Below are 20487 nucleotides of genomic sequence, written 5' to 3'. Positions count from 1 at the left end.
AAATTAATAACAATTTAATACATATGCAAATTAGAGATGAAAATAATGCAATTTAATCAAATGTTCAATAAAACTACTTAATTTAGCATAGTATTCACTGCATGATTATTAGTTATAATACTGTCTCTTGCCTTTTCAGAACACTGCCATTAAAATATTACATTCATTTATGGAGCTACATTAGAGATGTGACTGTTGAAGGTTTTGTGGCAAGGCTTGGTGAAAATGTTGGCTGTGCAAGAAAAATCTGGCCATCAGAGTAATATCCTTACTGTCAAGTTACAATTAACTTGACAATTTATCTGTTGATTGCAGTACGACAAGAGGCTTGTTAAAATAAAGTAAACACTATCTCGTCAGTCCTCCGAAGATCCCGAAAAAAGTTTGTTGGTGCTTCAGTGACTACTTCGCTCAGAGAGCCTGCCAATCAGAGCTGTCAATCATGACGTTACACAACCGTTTTTATAGCATCACGTAACTAACTAAAAACAAACTTATTTTAAAAACAGATACTTGAACTTACATCAGCGTGATAAAAATGACAGAAAATGACAGAAACCACCTTTGAAAAAAATAAATATATAAATAAATTATATTTGAGGTCTAATTTAATTGTTTAGTTGGTCTCAAAATCCTGTTGAATAACACAAGGAGGCGGGGTTTATGACCTATACTAGGACCAGTCACCAGGGGACGATTGAGACATTTTGGCTTCACTTTTCAGGGCTTGTACGGCACGCTTGGTTTACACAGCTTTTTAAAAAATGGCAGGTACTGGTGTTTTTCGCTTGCGTTCGGGCAATCAGCGCGTTCACTTATGACACTAGTTGTTAGCGACACACCCCCGCTACCCACACACGCAGGACAATGGAGGAAATCGAGTGTATGCCGTTTTACATAATATTAGTAATGGGTATATCACGCAATCTCTGGCAAAAGCTATTTAAAAATGTCGGGGTTATTCAGGATGACGCAGTGAATAGTGACGATTCTCTCTGACCAATCAGCAGTCTGCCGCGTTTCACGTCACATTTTAGTATCGCCTCAGCTCACCTAGAACCTCGCTGAAGGTGATACGAAAAAAAGTACCTGGAAGCAGGTACCGGTACAACTTTTACGCAGTGGAAAACCAAACAAAGGCGAGTCGAGCCGAGGCGAGCTGGTACTGTGTAGTGGAAAAGCGCCATATAGGTCTGGTTTAGACCCTACTCTGAAGTAGGAGCTAAATTAGCTCCTCCAAAAGTAGTTCCTTAAACTAAAATTGTTCCTAGTTTCTGCGGTGCGACTGCGAACACGGTAAAAAACAGGTACGTCCGCCAATAGTTGTAGGAACTATGAAAAGGATCCTCCGGTGCGAAAGCCCCTAAGCTTTTTCACCAAGCAGTGCATCTTTCCATTCGCCGCACTTAGAGAGCGTTTGACATCCCTAGACGCCACACTTCTTTTCAGACATAAATTTGTCCATTCATCCCACAATTTGAGAAACTGTTTTATTGGAACCATTTGAATGGGTTGGTACCGGAGGAGGCGGCACGCCACTGGCCGGCCGCCACGGTTCCACTCTCATTCGGAGAGCCAGGCAAATGGCTGTAACTTAACTCTGCCTCCCTGTTTTCAGCTGTGGGCCTGGGTTGTCTCTGGAGAGTGGGTTTTGGCAGTGGATCAATGGGTCTGTGTGCTTGAGAGGGAGATAGAGGGCATGTGTGGTAGCGTGAGCCAGGCTAGCCATAGCTCCTGTGCCAGGGAAGCACATGTCCACCCACTTGAGCCGCACCTGTTCTTTGGCATGCCGTCTGCAGGTGCTTCTTATGCGTTTGGGGCATGGGCTGTTAATGTTTCACCACTGAATTTGTTTTATTGTTGCTCGTGGTGTCCATTTCAGGTGTTTTGCTTATGCACACAAATGCATACATCGGGTCATTAACCTGTGGAGCTTCACTTGGCAGTCAGTGATTGGCCTTCATTATGCTTGCTGATAATGTGCAACGGTATCACATGGCTTTTTTTTTTATATGCCACAGTAGCATACAAATTCATAACGTTCGTTCACCCCTTGTGAAATATCCTGAGATCCAGCATGGACTGATCCATTAGCTGGGAAGCAATCCCTCCAACTCATCTTCTCTTCTAGTGATTCACCAAAAATTTCGGCAACCAAAAGTATCTATTCGGTATGTAAAAAACACTATAACTTACTCATATAACTTACTCATATAACTTATAACTTACTCATGTAACATCTCATGTAATCAAAAGATCTCACTAAAATAGCTTGTAAACAATATGTCATGTAATGTTAGATTTAGCCAACCTCTGGAAAACCAGTCAATAGCCATAGTTAGTCAGCTAGAAAAAAAATTACTTTAAAGAAGAGCAGCACTTTACTGAATATATTCACAATATTACATTCATTATCATTTTACTTTACATGGTGTCTTCATTATTTAATGTACGTTTGGATGAGTTTGTCATGAAATTAAGCTTTTATTACAGCCACCAGTCAAATGTTTAAACTTTCAATATTGGATTTGAGTAGAAGCAATTATATAATTAAAATGTTGATGTAAAAACTTGCGTTATATGATATTTAAAATTTTGTATGCAACTGTATGGTCTGCTACGGATCAGATGATGGTTATTTTACTCCCATACCAAACTACTTCTGCGGTTTTGTTGTCAGACAGATGCATTATACATCACAGACCCATTCACTTCTGCTGTAGAATCTCCTAATATGACTTTGATATTGTTGGGACCTCAATCACTTTTCATGCCCTGAGCGTTTCTAGAGGTCTTGGCTTAAATGAAGTGAGACTGCGGTGTTGTTTGTAGGGAATGATATTCCCTAGAGTCTATGCTTGTAGACTTCGAAGACAGACAATATTAATCTAAGAAATATCTGCAGATCCATTGTTATGGAAAGATGTGTTGATGCAGTGGGTAAAAGTTTCTTTTATAAAAGCCGGATTTTAACTATTAGGCCTGGTTTCACAGACTGGGCTTAGATTAAGCCAGGATTAGCTCTTAGTTCAATTAGTATATTTAGGTTGCTTTTATAAACATGCCTTACGAAACAATGTCATTGCAAGTTGCTTTCAGTTACGTTTTTTTTTTCCTAAGTTGAAATACAAGCAGATTTTTCTAAGTGCCTGCCAAAGGACAAACGTGTATCGCAAATAGTTTTACTTCTGTAGCATGTGATGTCTATGTGGACCTCAGTCTTATCGTCCCACCGGCTGATTGAATGACACAGCAAGCTCCTGACTGCTTCAGCCTCTAGGCCTGTCAGAGCAGGCATTTCATCTTCTGTTTCAGTACAGCATGACTGTTATTTCAGAAACAGCCGTTATGTGAATTACATCATTTTCACCCTGACACCCGTAGCCTGCAATGTTGGCATAATTGCATTCTCACATGTTTGAGATTTGCTGTTGAAGTGGCATTACTATTGCTGTTTTCAGTGCCATTCCTGGTGCCGTAAGGGGAAGTGAAATTACAGGCGTGACAGAATCTAAACTGTCTCAGCTAATTACAGCATTGTGCCTGTGCTTCATTTAAAAAGATTCGTCCTTAGATCCAGCTTATGGATGTTCATTTTCTGGAATGTTCCAGAATGGAAAATATTTATTTTGATGAATCATTTATATTACATGATTTAAACAATTTTTATGACAAGTTTGTTTATAAAACTGAACCGTTAGTCAACATTTGCCTAATTTCCATTTTATCCTTTCACCCAACATAAGCTTCAGCTGTAAAGGTCATCTGAGTAAGAGATAAAAAAGCTATTAAATCCTAACTAATTACTTGCTAATTAATTTATCATTAACATATTTATGAACGGATTTTCCTGCAGTGAAAATATTTTGCCGTCTACCAAACTTTACCGCCAACTTGTTTTTGCACAGTCAAGCTTTGTAGCCAATCAAAGACAAATCTGCAGTACGTGAACGCAATGGCCAATCAGGTATGTTTAAAGGATTCGTTTTGAAGTGAACTATTTAAATTAGTCCGAATCTGCTCAAAACGGAGGAGCGTTCTGCATGCTCACGAATCCTTTCATTGTAACCAACAAAGTATAAACACGATGTCAATAAGAGATTCATTACACCGCATAGAGAGCTTCATTGATTATAACGGGCGTTTTTGCAGCTTTGTGTATCTGGTGTTGTAATTGACAATCATATTTAAATGCGCTATTGGATCCGATTGACGTGATTAACCATAGCAATGGAAGGAACGAAACAACAAAATCTGATATCGTTTGTCAAATGATCTGTGCATTTAAGTCTTGGAGTGTCAATTCAAAATAATTGACCTGCCACTTTTTCTATGTAATGTGCGTGTTTGTGATGCAGTCTTTCACTTCAGATGCATGACTAACTGAATGCGTTTGTGCTGACCAATCGATAATCTTAAACGATTAAATTAAAGATGATTACTTTAGCCTCTATAAACCTGAGCAGTCCACAAACAATCTGACATGGTGTCAGTCACTCCGTCGACTGCTTGTTTTGTGACCTATCAAAGTCACTGAGATAATTAGCGTGGAGTAGAATCAATGATTAGTCTGCGCGCGCTCACACTGCAACCCGAGGCTGTAATTCTAATGACTTCTTCGTGTTTATATTGAATGTTTGACATGCAATATGAGACTGTGGAGTTGGCTGCTTATGAGCGCTGTTTTCCTTCTCTTCCTTTAGGCTGTGTGCAAACATGCTAACTTGTGGCTTCCTGTTGCAAGCTGTCACACACATAATGGGGTTTTTGTGTGTGCTCGCCTTGTGCGTGTGCATGAATGCATTGCTGTGTCATCCCGTTTGTTTGTGTAACTGAACCTTCAGTCAACATTTGCCTAATTTTCATTCTATCCTTTCACACAACATTAGCTGCAGCTGTAAAGGTCATCTGAGGAAGAGATAAAAAAAAGTGATACATCCTTTGCTATTTCAATGATCATTAATACCTATCTAGTAGAGGCTTATTGGCTTCTTTTTATTAATGGATAGTTCTTTGAGGCTGTGGCTGAATAATTTTATTTCACCATCATTTATACCATTTTATTATGTATATTTTGAATTTGCTTTTTGTTTTGTTTTTAAGTATTCCTAATTTAGCTTTAATTGATTATTTCATTTCTATTTTTAGTAATTAAAGTTAGCTGCCAATGCAACATTTCTAGTTTTCATTGAAGTTTTTCATCTAATATTTATATTTTATTTTATTTCAGCCTTTTCAATTACTGAAAACACAGTCTTAGTTTAGTTTTTTATAGTGAACAATTAATAGTACTTTACTGGAGTTTGCTGTATCCTTCCTGCATAGTATGCGAGATTAGGATTACTGTGTCCCTAATTCTAGTACAGTAAAAATAGTAGCCTATGCCAAGGGTGCCAAAATGGTGATGTTTAGTGTGGATTGTTGAAATTTGAGTTCTTATTACCCACAACCCACCTTGTAGCACAGATGAGGCATTCGTGATGGTTCTCTTTTGAGTTCATTTTTGTTAAATGAGGATGAATGCAAAGCCAAATCTGCCACAGTTTATAAATATACAAATGTAAGCTTGAATTTAGCTAGATGCTAACATTTACATGCAAACAGTTTAGCAGGCCTGCAGCTTTTACATGGAAGCCTGTCAAATCTTTTGCAAAAATGATTCACAACAACAACTAAATATCATAAGATTACCAGTCACCTAAGGATTTCGCTCAGGCAGGAGACAGTTTACTAATGTTTAAATGCAACGCTGCATGTATTAAAAATGCATTTAAGTTCTAAAGACGCTTATCCTGTCCTTCCTGCTGTGTGAACTCTCTGCTGCTGACTAGGTAGTTATGGACAGTCTTATCAAATTTGCCTTGTCATCTACTTATGAGGGCTCCCTACTGAATACTAAATCTCCGCAGCGCTGCACAATCCCTCACCTTGTCTGCTTCTCTGGAAAATGGCATCAGTAAAAATGTCTGTTTCACTCTGATAATGTCCTCACTGTGAAGGTGGCTTGTTCATAGAAACATGTAGCCTATATAGATACCACATTCGACCACTCCAGACACGTCAGCCCGCCCGCCATCTTGGAACAGGCAGCATGTCGTCACTTACATTAAGAATCAATGATGCTGAGTATGTGGTACGAATATGTTGGTTTGTGTTTTTATATTAACTCAATAGTTTTTACTCTATGGTAACTTTTTAATGTTGTGTTAGCTGACGCCTTCGTCTTGTTGTATTGTTAGTTTAGCAAAAACATCTGAACTTTATAGCAGATATAGATATTTATACGCATCCAACTACGTTGCTGACGCAGTCATCTTGCTCTTGAGTGTTGGCGGACTGGCTTTGACCGTTCTTATATGGCTTGGATATAGCAGCCCATAGTAACAGCCGATAATGGGGCGCCTATGTATCTATGGGGGTTGATAATGGCAGCACATTATCATAATGGGGATCTCTTTAAACCCTGGTTTTCTAAGTTGGTGACATCTCAGTTAAATAATCATTGCGTATACAGTTGATGACGAATGGCTGTAAAACAAAATACTTCCGTGACTGCATTTTTTAACATTTGTTGTGGCCAAATGATGATAACATGCCTGGATAAAGCTTGACAACCATAGTTTTGTTTCAATTCAGGTTTATACATCTTAGGTAGAATGAAGACTGTCACAATCTTTTAGTGTCATGTGATCCTTCAGAAATCATTCTAATATGCTGATTTGCTGAAAACAGTTGTGGTGGTTAATATTTTTGTGGAAGCCTTGATACATTTTCAGTTTCAAGTTAAAAAGATAGGCTATTATTTAGGGCTGTGTTGAAAAAATCGATTCACCAATTCTGAATCGATTTTCATATTAATTTCTAAAGATCGATCTGTAACTCAGAGGATCGATTTAATAACAGGCCTACATTTTCCCTATAAACACACTGAGACATGGCGACCGGCGGCGCTGCTAATGCGGTTTCTCTGAATCCACTTGTTGACCAGAAAGGACTTAGGAGGAAAGAGCCGTTCACATAGCTCGTTTTTGCGCGTGCAAATTCGTTTTCCAGGCGCGCCTCTGTTCATGGTTGCATAGCAACGGCAAACGCAACGGGAAAGCACCACTTGTGGAGAGGAGAAAGCGGTGCAAACTGCGCTCTCCATGATGACGAGGAAGTATCATCAAAAAATGTATTGATTTCTAGCCCTTGCATTAGCTTTACTACTAGATATATTCATTGAGATGAGAAATAAAAAGCCGCCCTGTACAGCTATGATCAGCTGTTCGGCCGAGCTTTCCATGTTGTTACGGAAAGGCCGCTGGTTTGTCACATGACCTGTTGAGATGCATTGAAGTGCTTCTCACTGAATTTGCACGCGCATAAAATGCGATATGTGAACGGCCCCTAAAGTGGTATCGTGTGCGGTTGTATCTAGTTTAAAAGGCTTTTTAAATATGAACACAGTTTTGGATTAAATAAAAGGACAGTCAAGTCAAATAAAACACGTTTTATCTCCTGTTTAGTTGGTAACACTACGTTAAGATACCATTCATTAACATTAATGCCTTATCTAACATCAACACATTGAGTGAACAATACATTTTTACAACATTAATGTATGTTTGTGAATGTTATTTAATACAAACACTTGATTGTTCATGAACAGTTAAAACTTTTGATTTTAAAAATATAAGATCTGATCAGATCGGATCGAATCGAATAATGATAATCGATTCAAGATCTTGAGAATCGGAATCTAATTGATTCTTGAAATTTGAATCGATTCCCAGCCCTACTATTATTTATTTGAATTAGATTTTTTGTAACAATGTAAGTCTTTACGGTCACTAATAAAAATAATCTTGCTGACCACAAACTTTTGAATGGTACTGTATAATCTTTATTTTTCAATAAATAAATATGTCTTTGTGTAACCGGGCCTACTCACCCCGCTCCTAGCGGGATTTGAACCGCCGTGAATGGCGGCCGCGCTGACAAGGACGTCAGTCTTTAGTGCGCCTCTTGAGGCCAGGGGAGTGAGGTTTACACACACAGCTCTTACTGGCTTGTTTCCCTTACACTCACCCCCCTAAACCTCACTCCCATCCGGGTCACGGCACCAAATGTAACTGATGCTACTCGACCCGCTCCAATCGGTATTCGAACCGGCATCACCCCCAGGTGTGCTAACAAGGACGCTAAAGATTGCAGCCGCTAGCGTTAGTTGCTAGTGCACCTCCTGAGGCCAGGGTAGTGAGGTTTACACGCACAGCTCTTACTAGCTTGCTTCCGTTACATGCATGAACATTTATAGCTGCGTTTATGTTTTATGAAGGGAGTCCCTCACAGCTGGATCAACATATTTTGAAGTCCGTGGCATCAATACGTTTTCAAACCCATCCTGTGTTCGCTCCATTTATCTTCACAATCTAATATCCTATCAAGATAAAAAGAAAAGAAAATAAATGTTCCTGTTTCCAGTACCCTCAGGCAGGGTTTTCTGTTGTTCAGTCTCACAGCAGTACACCTGGACCTCTCAGGCCCTGAGGTCAAGTAACCGGTATCATTTTGACAGGAAGTACCTTCTCACTTTGTCTTGCCTAAACAAAAAGCAGGCCCACACCTTCCTGTTTCAGATCTGGGTTAGTTTTTGCCTGTTTACCTCACTCACACCAATATGTTTTATATTCTTCTCCTATTCTCATTTACCAAGGTCCTGTTTTTTTTTTTTTTTGTGGAAAACCCCATTGTTCTTCCCTTCTCGGTGACAGCTGCCAAGGCCACAAGTGGTGTTGGCTGGGGAATGAGTAATATGCTTTCTTGTGAAGGATAGAGGTACTAGGTGTTCTTACATGTCATATTATCTCTCAACATCTTTTCCATAAAGAGTGATATGTCTGGCCTTTTCAGAGCCCATTTTGGGAAGTTCCACCAGGCGATGAATGGAGACGCATCACGATGTTCATTGATTCCTGTCATCAAGCTGCCGCAGCCATGCATGAGTTTCAAACACAGCACCACCAAGGCAGTAAACAATGAGTTGTAAATGAGAGTAAAGCCGCATGCCTGCTGGGAACAGATTGCGCGTGTTGAGAGACGGGATGAAGATCTTACCAAGTGATAAGCTGCTGAAGAATCTGCGACTGTGAGAATGTACGACCGGGCAGAGGAGGAGACAGACTCCAGTTCGTAATCCTAATTCTCTCAGTAGCAGACATGCAATCCCTCTGATTCTCTCTTGTGACTCTGGTGGTTGTAATTAAGTTACCAAAACCTTTTCTGGGGTTTGAAAGCAGAGGATAACGCCTTAGCCCGTATCATTGACTTGGATTTGCCTAGATTCAGCTTGCAAACGCTTGAATGAATCAATTGATATGCGCTAAGTCATTTGATATGGCTGGTTATTTCGCTTGCGAGTCAAATGAGTTGCAGTGAAATGTTACGTCAAAAGTAGTGATGGTAAAAGCAGAGGATCCTTTTAAGATGGAACTGAGTTGATGATTTTTGTGTTCAGCTTAGTTTGAATAGATTTCTCAAAGCCAGGCTTGATGCCCAGGTGGGTCTGATTAGATTTTTATGCTAAACGGGTTTACCTAATGTGCTCGGCAGTTTTGATTGTGCGGACGTTTGAGGAAGACAGATGCCTTGTTGTCAGATTCTGTAATGAGAGGACATCCATCTTAATGACATCCACATGGCACTTTCACAAACTCTGAGAAGTGATTTGGGTTTTTAGTATGGCTGTCAGTCGATTTAAATTTTATTTTTTAATTAAATAATCACATTCTATTCATTTCATGAATTGAATTAAAATAAATAGCATCTATCTATCTGAATTTCATCCTTGATAAAGATATATTGGGAGTGAATAATTTAAAAAACAAAATCAATGTAAATTTTGGATCTGATTTGCATTTCAAATTTCTTGAAATATTTGTTATATAGTACATTTTCAACTAGACCTTTTCAACTAGCGTCAGATTGGATTTTGTTGTTTTCCAATCTATGAGCTTGAGGAGTTATATTATATTAAAGTATATACCATATATTTTCTCTCATAATACAATAAGCTTCAATGAAGCGTTTTTCCGTTACTAGTTCTAAAGTGACGTTTTAGAATTAGTAACGGAGGCTTAAGCTCAGCTGTTAAACTGTCAACTTGAGATTTGAATCCATGGCAGAAGGAAGTATAGTTCTGCACAAAAGAGGGTTTTTAAAGACACTCTGTCATTGTTTCTTATTTATTTACACACTTGTGCCATCCAACTTGTATAAAAGCAATATCACAGTCGTAGCCGTGCTGATCACAGCGATATTGCACAGCTACGAGTGTGATATTGCTTATATTATAAGAAATATCACATTTATTATAGGCTATAATTTATGGGATATTATATGTTGTGCTTTGTGAAATATATTTTATTATATTATATATTGTTAAATTTAATACAATTCTTCTGCAGCATTTCATACTATTTACACATTTACAAATATTTTAAATTGTATAAATTTAATATAATTTTTAAATGCTCTGCAGAAATGTATTATTATTATTTGAATTGTACATATTAAATTGGCAGCCCTAGTTTTTGATGCATTGTCTTATTGTCTTATGGTTTCAGTTGGATTCCCTCTCTCTGCCTTGAGTCTTATGTCAATGAACATTAACCAGACTCAATATGGCATTGATCCGACTGGATGCTTTTAAACAAACACACTGTGCATCCACGCATAGCTGTGCACAGTTCCAGAGAAACCATGAAACTGTCAATGCTATAGTAGTTCTGGGAACCAACACCGATCCATGACTGTGAACTTGTTGCTTTGAAGTCTTAAACGACTTGTTCTGTAGCAGGGCAAAAAGCACAGTCAGCATACACTGGTCCCTCGTGGTGTGAGGGAGAAAAAAGAGGTATATTAAGGGGTGTTACGTTGAGGGATGAAGGGTTTAGGAATGGGCAGGCGGGTATGGTAGGAGGGGCTGAATTTGCAGTGTTTGAGGGCATATGTTGCAATAGAAAGTAACTGAGGGGGAGAGCTTAAAATGAACATGTTGAAGATAAAAGGCAGAATGAAGTAGTGACTCTATATGGAGGGTGGGAGATGTGTGATACATTTTACCAAGCGCTGAGATTGTGTAACCGTTTTTATTTGAGTGTTCGTACATCTGTGAGCGTACAGATTGCAGGGTTCTGTCTCTCTTTTTCTTCTAAAACCTTTTTTTTTTTTCAGATCCCTTGATGGATCCCGTTTACCCCTCTTTAGCCTCCTATGCCAACCCCACTTCCTCTCTTTTTCCCTCAAGGCAGGAAGCCGGAGTCATTTCCGCACTGCAAATGGAACACAATGCCAGTCTACCAGATTGACATCAAAACGGTTGTTCAACAACCATCTGTTTGATTAGAAAGGTTAATCTATAATGAGTTAATCTCTATAAAAAATATGTTGTTTTTCCCCTCCACACACACACACACACACACACACACACACACACACACACACACACACACACACACACACACACACACACACACACACACACACACACACACACACACACACACACACACACACACACACACACTTTTAATAACCATTACTCCAGTTTTCAGTGTCATGATCCTTCAGAAATGATTCTTTAATGCTGATTTGTTTCTCAAGAAACTGCTTGGAATCTTTTTTTGGGGGATTTTTGTTTTATATAGGCTATATATTAGGGCTGTGCAATGTGGACAAAAGAATACCATCATGATCTATTTTTTTTATCAATATTGCGATTTCGATCACAATTTTCTTTTGATTCTGTCTGCTTGTCTCATCACTCTTGTTTTCAGCATATGGTCCTCTAGGAGCGAGAACATGCCCCAGAGCGCGTCAACCTTGTGGCAGCTGTTTGATCTGTTCGGCGGTCCGTGGGGTGTATTATCAGCCAGGCCTCTCAGAACTGTGAGAGCAAGGCAAAAGCTAGCCGAACTCGTTTCAAGCATCCTCACCAGGTTCATATGGCACCTGTCCTCTCCGCTCATCTGACATAAGCCACTCGGCATCGGTCCCCGGACAGCCAGACCTCTCACGCTTCCCCCCTCTGCTCGTGCTTCAGCCTCTGAAAGTCATCTGAGGTTCTGTGACCCGAACCTTTGAGCGCCACCACCGCGGTAATCACATGTGGGCCATAACCTTGTTGCCCGTTGACGTCACTGGCGCCCGCTGCCGTCTGAGAGATGGTAATCGGGCAGTCAGAGCGCTGCAGACAGATGGCAGGCACATCTATGATAGGATTACTCTGGACATATTAGAATTTGCAGGTATTAAAATCTTCTCGAAAAAGCAATTTCAATAAAGCAGAATCTGTGTTTGGCTTTAAACTGATTTGGGATGTAAACATGCTTGAGGCTCTCACACAATAAACACCATAACAGTTCACGGATCATTTCAAGTAAGACTTGACCAATAGGAATGACTGAGGGAGTTACATTAAAACACTCTGATTCAGTGAATTTTCCATATGTTTGATTCAGACTGATTCACTGAAATGTGTAATACAGCATTTATTTTAGATATGAGTTTTAACATCTAAAGTAATAAATCACAAAGAAAATAAGTTTGATTAATTAAAAACATATATTTTTTGGAGAATCTGACAACATTGTGTATTTCCATGTACGGTGTTCAGTGTCTCCAGACATATTATAATTATCGTATTTGTACGATAATTTTGAACCCTGTACGATCATTAATGAAAAAAAATCCCATAATATACGATCATTTCAGAATTTTGTGACGCTTCAAATGATGATCGGTGTAATCATAGGGCTTCTATACTCATTGATCTAGCTGTGGATCCTACGTCTACCGGCATGATTGTGAGGAGAACGTGTTACGCATGTCTTCCATCTCATCTCATTTTACGTCTTCTCGGCCAATCATCGTGGAGAATGACTCTCTCTCACGAACGCAATTTAACGTTCCTGCCGCGATGCTTAGTTCAGTTGTTTCCAAGCTGAGGTCGATTGTTTATCAATATTTATCTAGATAAATAGCTGTATTCTGTACGTTTGTCAATCTGGCAACCCTGACGTCGTTCATTTTTGTTGTTTCGGAATTTATATTTAGTGTTAGAGGGCTTTTTAAAACTTTTGTTTAAAAAAAAAAAAAAACATATTTTTTAAGTTTGCATACAGCATCATGCAACTAGAAAGGACAATGCAGTAGATGCAGTTTTATGGTCACTTGAATTCAGACTCGAAGCTCATAATATAATAAACCAAAATATTTATTTTTCCTGTGGGCTGTAGATTCAGCAGCACAGCAATCCGACTGAACAGTGTTGCAGGAAGCACTGGGACGAATAAATACAGCTTGTTCATCTTCACCACCAGTTGGGAGGCCTGCAGGACAGCTTTGTCTATCTGCTTATCTCCAGCCTGGAGTCCTCAGCTAAAGACTTTTGTTTTCACTTCTTTATCTTTTCTTTTTTTCAGTCAGTGTCTTTGGTGTTGAGTGGCTATCTTTGAAAGCAAAGAGAATTATATGATTAGGACACACTTAAAAGTTAGGCCAGCAGTTGATAAACTGATCTGATTTCATTCGGAGACTGTGGCGAGGCTGCAAATGACTTTATCCAGGCAGAAGAGTGTGTGTGTGTGTGTCAAGAGCTTTTTTTTCCGTCTCTTTGGTGCTGTCTGACGCTCTCCGGGGAGAACAGCAGGTCTGTTTCTCTTGCCCTGCTAACTGGCACCCCTGGGGAGTGCGAAGACTGTGGTCTAAAAACACTCTCTTGTGAGTTTTAGAACGAATGAGCTGGAAGTAGATTAATTAATGGACAAAAATGACTGAGGACATTTCATCCTTCTCCAATCACTGTTTCTCTGGGATCATCAGCGCCATCCTGTCACCGTGAATAATGAGTTCTGCTTATCTTTGTTTCCTCAACACGGCATACATCATTAGTAAATACTGCAGCTGCTTTTCCCCTCTTCCAACTAAAGAATTAATTGCTTTAAGTAAACAAAAATACAATAAAATGTTTATTTGGCTAAACGGAGTGAAAAGAAAACTTTGAAATGGCATCTCGTAATGTTTTGCTGATTTTTTTTTTTCTTCGTATTGTTGAAATATTGATCTAACAGCGATTTTACACCATTTTTGTTTGCTCTTTTCCTTAGTGGCTTGTGCAGATTTAGAAATCTAACAAAAGTAAATTGCTTTGAGTTTCAGAGGTTCTTACAAATGTTTTCAAACACATTTCACAAATGCACATTTTATATTACACAATTAAATGTGTGGAACAGTTAACATCTTTATTTTGCATTGACAAATGTGAATGTACTTTGCGTTTTTAATCACTATTATGCGACATTTATTTACAAGTGGTTTGATCCGTTCACAATCTACATCTCCATAAATATAAAAACTCTCCCATATTAAATGGCAAAGTAGTAAATCATTGATTGAAAACCTGTAGCTTTGTCAGCATCGACAGGGAAAGCACGCAAACAGACTCGTGATCCACGCTTCAGCATGGCAGTGAAGTGCTAGTGTGTTTGAAACGCTGGTATTAAGAAATATCATGTATAATAATGAGGCAGGACCTTCTCATAGGATGTGGTTATGCAGTCTCATGAATAATTATAAGACACTGCTGTAGTGTATGCACAAATCCTGTGATGTTTAAGTGAGGTTGACTTCAAAATTCAAATCCAAAAGATGAAAATATTATGCAATTAATCATTTTATACCACACTAATGTGTTTCATGACTCAAATTGGAAATGCCATTTTTACTTAGGCCTATGGTGTGTCTCGTACGGTGATTTTGTATTGTATCGAGCATGTGCAGATAAATTCTGATTTGTTTGTGGTCTAAGATTTTAGTGATTTGTTGTAAAACTGGCGTGTGTATGTTTCCAATGTGTGTTTGAATAATCGGATTCAACTACCATTTTTAGTTTGACTTCCCTAAAGAAATGCAGTTGTACTTTCTTTCTTTTTTATCCTCTGTTTGTATTTTAGTGTAATGACTTCTATATTGCTATTTATGATATCAGCTATTTCACTTTAGAATGTTATAAGAGAATGGGAATCGATTGGCATTTTAATTTGTATTAATGTTTAATTTGTTGCTAATTGTAGGACCTAAAATGCCATTTTCCAGCAACCCATTTTTATCCAGTTGATCATACCCAAGGCATATACAAGCATTGAGATTCCCCTCCATTAATGAAGTGCTTCTGCACTGCTCACTTGTGCCGAAGTGGATCCATTAAGTCTTTCAACTTTCGATTTAATCAAATTAATTAATGATATTGATCCTTGATTAGCCCAATGCCTAGTATGTTAGTTATTGACACATTCATTTAACTTTCCTTAACCGTTATTCAGTTGTGTTTGCAAAGATGTTTGATGTTTTACCTTTGCAATAAGGAAATGAACCACGCGGTAACCTCGTCATCTGTCACTCTCTCCTCAGATGATGCAGTTCGCTTGGGACAATTACAAGCGCTACGCCTGGGGTTCCAACGAGCTGCGTCCCGTCTCCAAGCAAGGCCACTCCAGCAATTTGTTTGGTGAGTGTCTCTCTGACTCTGACTCTGAAACTATGATTCGTGCATGTACAGCTTCACGTCTCCACAGTAAATTGGTAAGCAGTCAGAACTGTCAATCAAAGCTGCACAGGTGGTTAGGTGACCTCTATCAAAAAGGCTTTTCATTTCTCTCTGGTCCGTCTCACTTCACAAGCTCCGTCTAGGTCTATTCTTGCCATCAAGAATGACAAACAAAACCATTTCTGACTGCATCGGGTTGGAATGGCATGGTCACACAACACAAATTTAGTTTCATGAAACCTTGATCCTCTTCGTTTACGCGTTGTGTTTTCCTTCCCTCTAAAGAAATGTTGTTGTGCTGCTTTTGCCCGTCACCATCTTGACCTATTTCTATTTTGAAGCTGAAAAGCACAGGTTGTGAGTGGGCATACTAATTCTTGAATAATTCATGAAGGCCTGTCCATCTTTCTGTGAGGTTTGTAATCTACATCAATAACTCAGAGGATGCAGCAACAGCACATTATATCACACTGTTGTACTACGTGTTGTAGTATGGTTTGTTTAGCTCCTCTCAAAAATGTTACCGTGCCTTCCAAAAGTTTGGAATTGGAAACTCACTCAGAAAGTTTGGAAACACTCTATTAAATTTCAGCATTAATGCATTTATTCTAAGAAATAAGTATTTATGTAACTTGCAATTATCATTCAAGACCAAAGATTTTCACAAATAATAAAGACATGCCCTTTGGCAGCTGTGACTACTACTACTACTATTCCTGACTACTGGGTTCAATTTGGCCCTGATTTAATTATTATAAGTTTTTGGTATTTTATAGTAGACTTTTGGGTTGGCACACTTTTATAGCTTCACTGATTCATTTAAAAATTAAGTTTAGCAAACACATTAAATAGTTTATAAATCCTGCATAAATAACACAAGGATTTTCTTTGTTCTCAAATCATTCATTTCTTTATTTTATTTTATTAAAATGTTTTCATAATTTTTGTTGTTCCTTGTCTATGCAAAGTATATTTGCAAATTATAAGGATTTATGCTATTTTTTTTGTGTCCAAAACCTCCCTTTTGAAAACCTTGGACATTTAAAAACTTTTGCAGGCCGATATGCAATTTTTCAGATTTTTCAGGTTGAAAGTTTACTGTATCTTGTCTATGTCTTAAGGATGAAAATGAATGATGCACTAAAATTTCATCCCCTGGAAAATTATTGGCCAAAAATGCCATTTGTTTTTTAATGAATCGTGTTGCGATCAAAATGTAAACACAATTGCTAATTGAGTTTGTATTTGATTGGTTCCCAGTGCATAAATTGTATTACTTTTATATATATATATATATATATATATATATATATATATATATATATATATATATATATATATATATATATATATATATATATATATATATATATATATATACAATATTAGATGTTCATGTAGTGATCACTTAGGAAAATATTTTATTTCATTCCAAACCGAGTCTAATTTAAAAGAATACTTTTCATTTGCAGATACATTTTTTTGGTGCATCACTGTTGAATAAAAATGTGGGGTTTGACTGCAAACTTTTGACCATACAAACAATTTCCAGCTGCATATCCTTTCAATTAATTGAGTTCTCTGAATCTTTGTTTCATGCACATCGGTGTTTTTCAGGATTGAGACTGAGAGTGTTATGAAACATTCATCAGACGTCCTGCTGTTGTGTTGTAAACTCCACATAGTCAATTGGCACTCAGCTGGAGGGCAGGCCGGGGATTTACAACGCACATTTGATTAACCTCCATAATTTTGCTTTGGACTTGCCAGTAGAATATACAGTCTTAATTTATTTGGCTCACACACTATCAGAATAACAATCTGGCAAGAAGTACGTCACACTCTTCACATCCCCTCGTGCCCTACAGTCTCAGACGCGTGTGTGCGTTTTAAAAGACTCCCATGTCAGTCAAAGCCTGACAGCTCTCGAACACGCTATTACCTCCCAACCTTTTTTGTTGTGCTGTGCGTTTCCAGGCAGTTTTGAGTGCTTGTCAATTTCTCAAATTGTAAGGTTGGCCCCATGGGGCGTACGGCCCATGAACACAGGAGACCACTGAACACATGCTCACCCATTGCTGCGTTTTGTCTGGCAGGGTTTTCCATTATAAATTTAGAGGTTGGGTTAATGGTACGTTGGCTCTGAATAAAAGATTATCTGGAATATGCTGGTCAGGGTTTTTGTACCTGACCAGGCAGCTGGAATGACTGTTTTGTGCTTTTCTAGATCGCGTTTCTCAGCGAGATGTGAGCTGCTGATACCGGCCGATCGGATCACACACACCGACACAGAGTAAGACCTCACTGGAAATCATGATCACTGGGGCGGTCACAAGAACAGCCACTTTACAACCCGCAGGGCTTTAGCTCGCAGAGAAAAATCAGGATGCAGTCAAGCCATATGGAAGTGCTTAGTCAAAACATTATGCCTGCTTGTGTGTTCCGGATGTGTGAGATTATTGCCACGTGTTCTGTGCCATTGCATGCCGCATACGAGACTAGGTATGGGTCTTTTTCTGATGCATTTGACCTCAGTTGCATTAAAGTTCATTAAATCTTGTGCAGTATATGGCAATTTCTGATGAATTGTGTTTAACCAACCATGAAATAAAAATCATTAAGGCCTCAGAATCTGTGGATTAGAGTGAGTTTGAATATTTCACACACTCTGGGCTTCTTTAAGACCATTGAATCCACATTATAGTCTAGGATAGAAGCAAGGAGAATGCGGTAAAAGAGAATGGGGAGTTAGGGATGAAATAATTGAATATAATTGAAATGAAGGACTGATTAAAGTTTATCACATGCTGTATCGCCATCACATTGTCCAAAAAGTTAGAAAATAATGCTAAATCGAAGTTAATTGCATTGTTTACTGCCATCGCATCGTCCAAAAAGTGTATTGCATATGTAATTTTTCTTCCAAATTGTGCAGACCTGATTACTCTTAAGTGTAATTTTAACATTATGATTTTTAGGTATATTTGTTCAAATTGTTTGTTAAAAATGGTAGGGATGCACAATATATCAGCCACCTTATCGGTATCGGCTGATATATGTTCATTTTTAATGTTATCGCTATCTGCCCAATAAGAAAATTTGGCTGATATATTAAAGCCTATAAACAATGGATTATTTCCTTCAGCTGAGACACTTCACTTCATGTTCGCCATGATGCTTTTGAATTGCTTGAAAATTTAAATCACTTCAAAAAGGAAAATACAGTTAAGTGCAACATGTGCAGTGCTGTCATATAACTATAAGCTACCTACAATTATAATGAGAACATTATAGTTGTGTGCTTGGTTCATGGCTTTTAATGGTGAAACTTTTTTTGTAATCGGGCTCTAAAAAAATTATAGAAAGATTTGGATTTAGATTTATCGGCCAATAAATCGGTTATTGGCTTTTAAATACAAATAATTATCAGTATCAGTCAATTCTCATATCGGTGCATCCCTAAAAAATGGCTATATAGGCTTAATTGGTAGATTAATATACCGGTAAATGGACATTTATTGAATTTAATTATTATTGATTTAGAACATAATTTTTTTCTAATGAAGAAATTTTTATTTTTTACATTTCACTGCATGATAAAATCATACTTTTTTACAGGAAAAATATTAATGTTTAACATGTATAAGTTATTCTCTAAATTTGATTGGCTGACCTCAAACAGTAGAGCTTTGAACTGGAAAAGCCAAGATCATGGGTTCGATTCCCAGGGAATGCTTGAAACCTTAATGCAATGTAAACTCTTTGTACAGGAAAAAGTCCAATGTGTTAAATGCTCAACAGTTGTTCTCTAATTAGTTCAGCTGAACTCCATTTTGCACACAGCTGATTCCATCACACTAAATACTGGCCGTTCTGTTCCATGTGCCAATCATCTGTGCACAGGGCAGGAGCAGATTCTCCAGACTGGATCTCTCTGTAAGAAACCAGCAGGGACTGAGACAATGCCTTGGCTAATGAAGCCGCTCAGGTACAGTATGAACTGTCTGCAGTTCCCGAATGTGCGTGCTTGTCACTCACGACCACTTCCTCTAATAAAACGCACAGGGAAAAGATTGTGATTTGGAAATAACAGTTTCCCAACAGTGAATGAAACCGATCTGTGATGGTCCCTGACATGATTGTTGCAATAAAACAAAAAGCATTAAAAAACCATCACAATCTTTTTGAAAGCGTAGAAGAGCATAGATAAGTGGTAGGGAAGAGGAAGAACACGTCAGTCCGGCTCTAAGCCCTTGTGTGCTCATTTAACACAGTGGCTGCTGAACCATGATGTTCTGTCAGTATATAGCCACACTCATATTAATGACCCAACAAAAGTTGTGTGCTTAGCTGTGTGCTCGGGGCATAGGTCAGAAGAGGCGCTGGGATTTTGTTCTATAGAGAGAACCTCTGAATTTAAATGAATAGTCTTTGTTAGGAAGCAGAACTTTTTCTTGACTTGACTTTTTCTTCTCTTGCTTCAGATTGCTTGTTAAGCATGCTTTTTGCTACACTAAGTTTTGATTAACAGTATCATTTATAATTGGCATGTATAACAATATTAAAAAGGAAAGCAAATATTCATATTTTAACTTTAAAATATAACACATCACAAAATACAACATTTGATCATTTTATTAGCTTACATATTAGTCATTCCTGAATATTTATCAAGAAAATCATAGTTTTAATAATGTTACATTTTCATGATGGATCTTAAGTTAAGATTTTTTTTTTTATATACGTTAACGTGCTGGATGGACATGTTGTGCTCTTGTCTTTTGCAGTGACTTAAACGTGTTTAAAAAAAAAATAAAAATTGTATAAAGCAAAAACGTTCAACGTGTGAATTGCCCCTAAAACCTCCGGTCAGCTTTTTTCCAGTCAAGTCCAAGTTT

At 38.1% G+C, this 20487-nt stretch overlaps 1 protein-coding gene across 1 annotated transcript in view; it reads left to right on the top strand.

The window, feature by feature from the left end:
- man1a1 (mannosidase, alpha, class 1A, member 1) overlaps positions 1-20487 on the top strand; it is a 100662-nt gene that overhangs the window by 9470 nt on the left and 70705 nt on the right. The window contains exon 2 of the mRNA XM_079583790.1: positions 15454-15550. Coding sequence (XP_079439916.1) covers positions 15454-15550 — 97 coding nt within the window. The remainder of the gene's footprint in view (positions 1-15453; positions 15551-20487) is intronic.

The sequence above is a fragment of the Phoxinus phoxinus genome (assembly GCF_949152265.1).
Source record: "Phoxinus phoxinus genome assembly, chromosome: 16".
NCBI lineage: Eukaryota > Metazoa > Chordata > Actinopteri > Cypriniformes > Leuciscidae > Phoxinus > Phoxinus phoxinus.
Note: the sequence above shows the minus strand (reverse complement) of the source record. Positions and strands in the feature narration are given on the sequence as shown.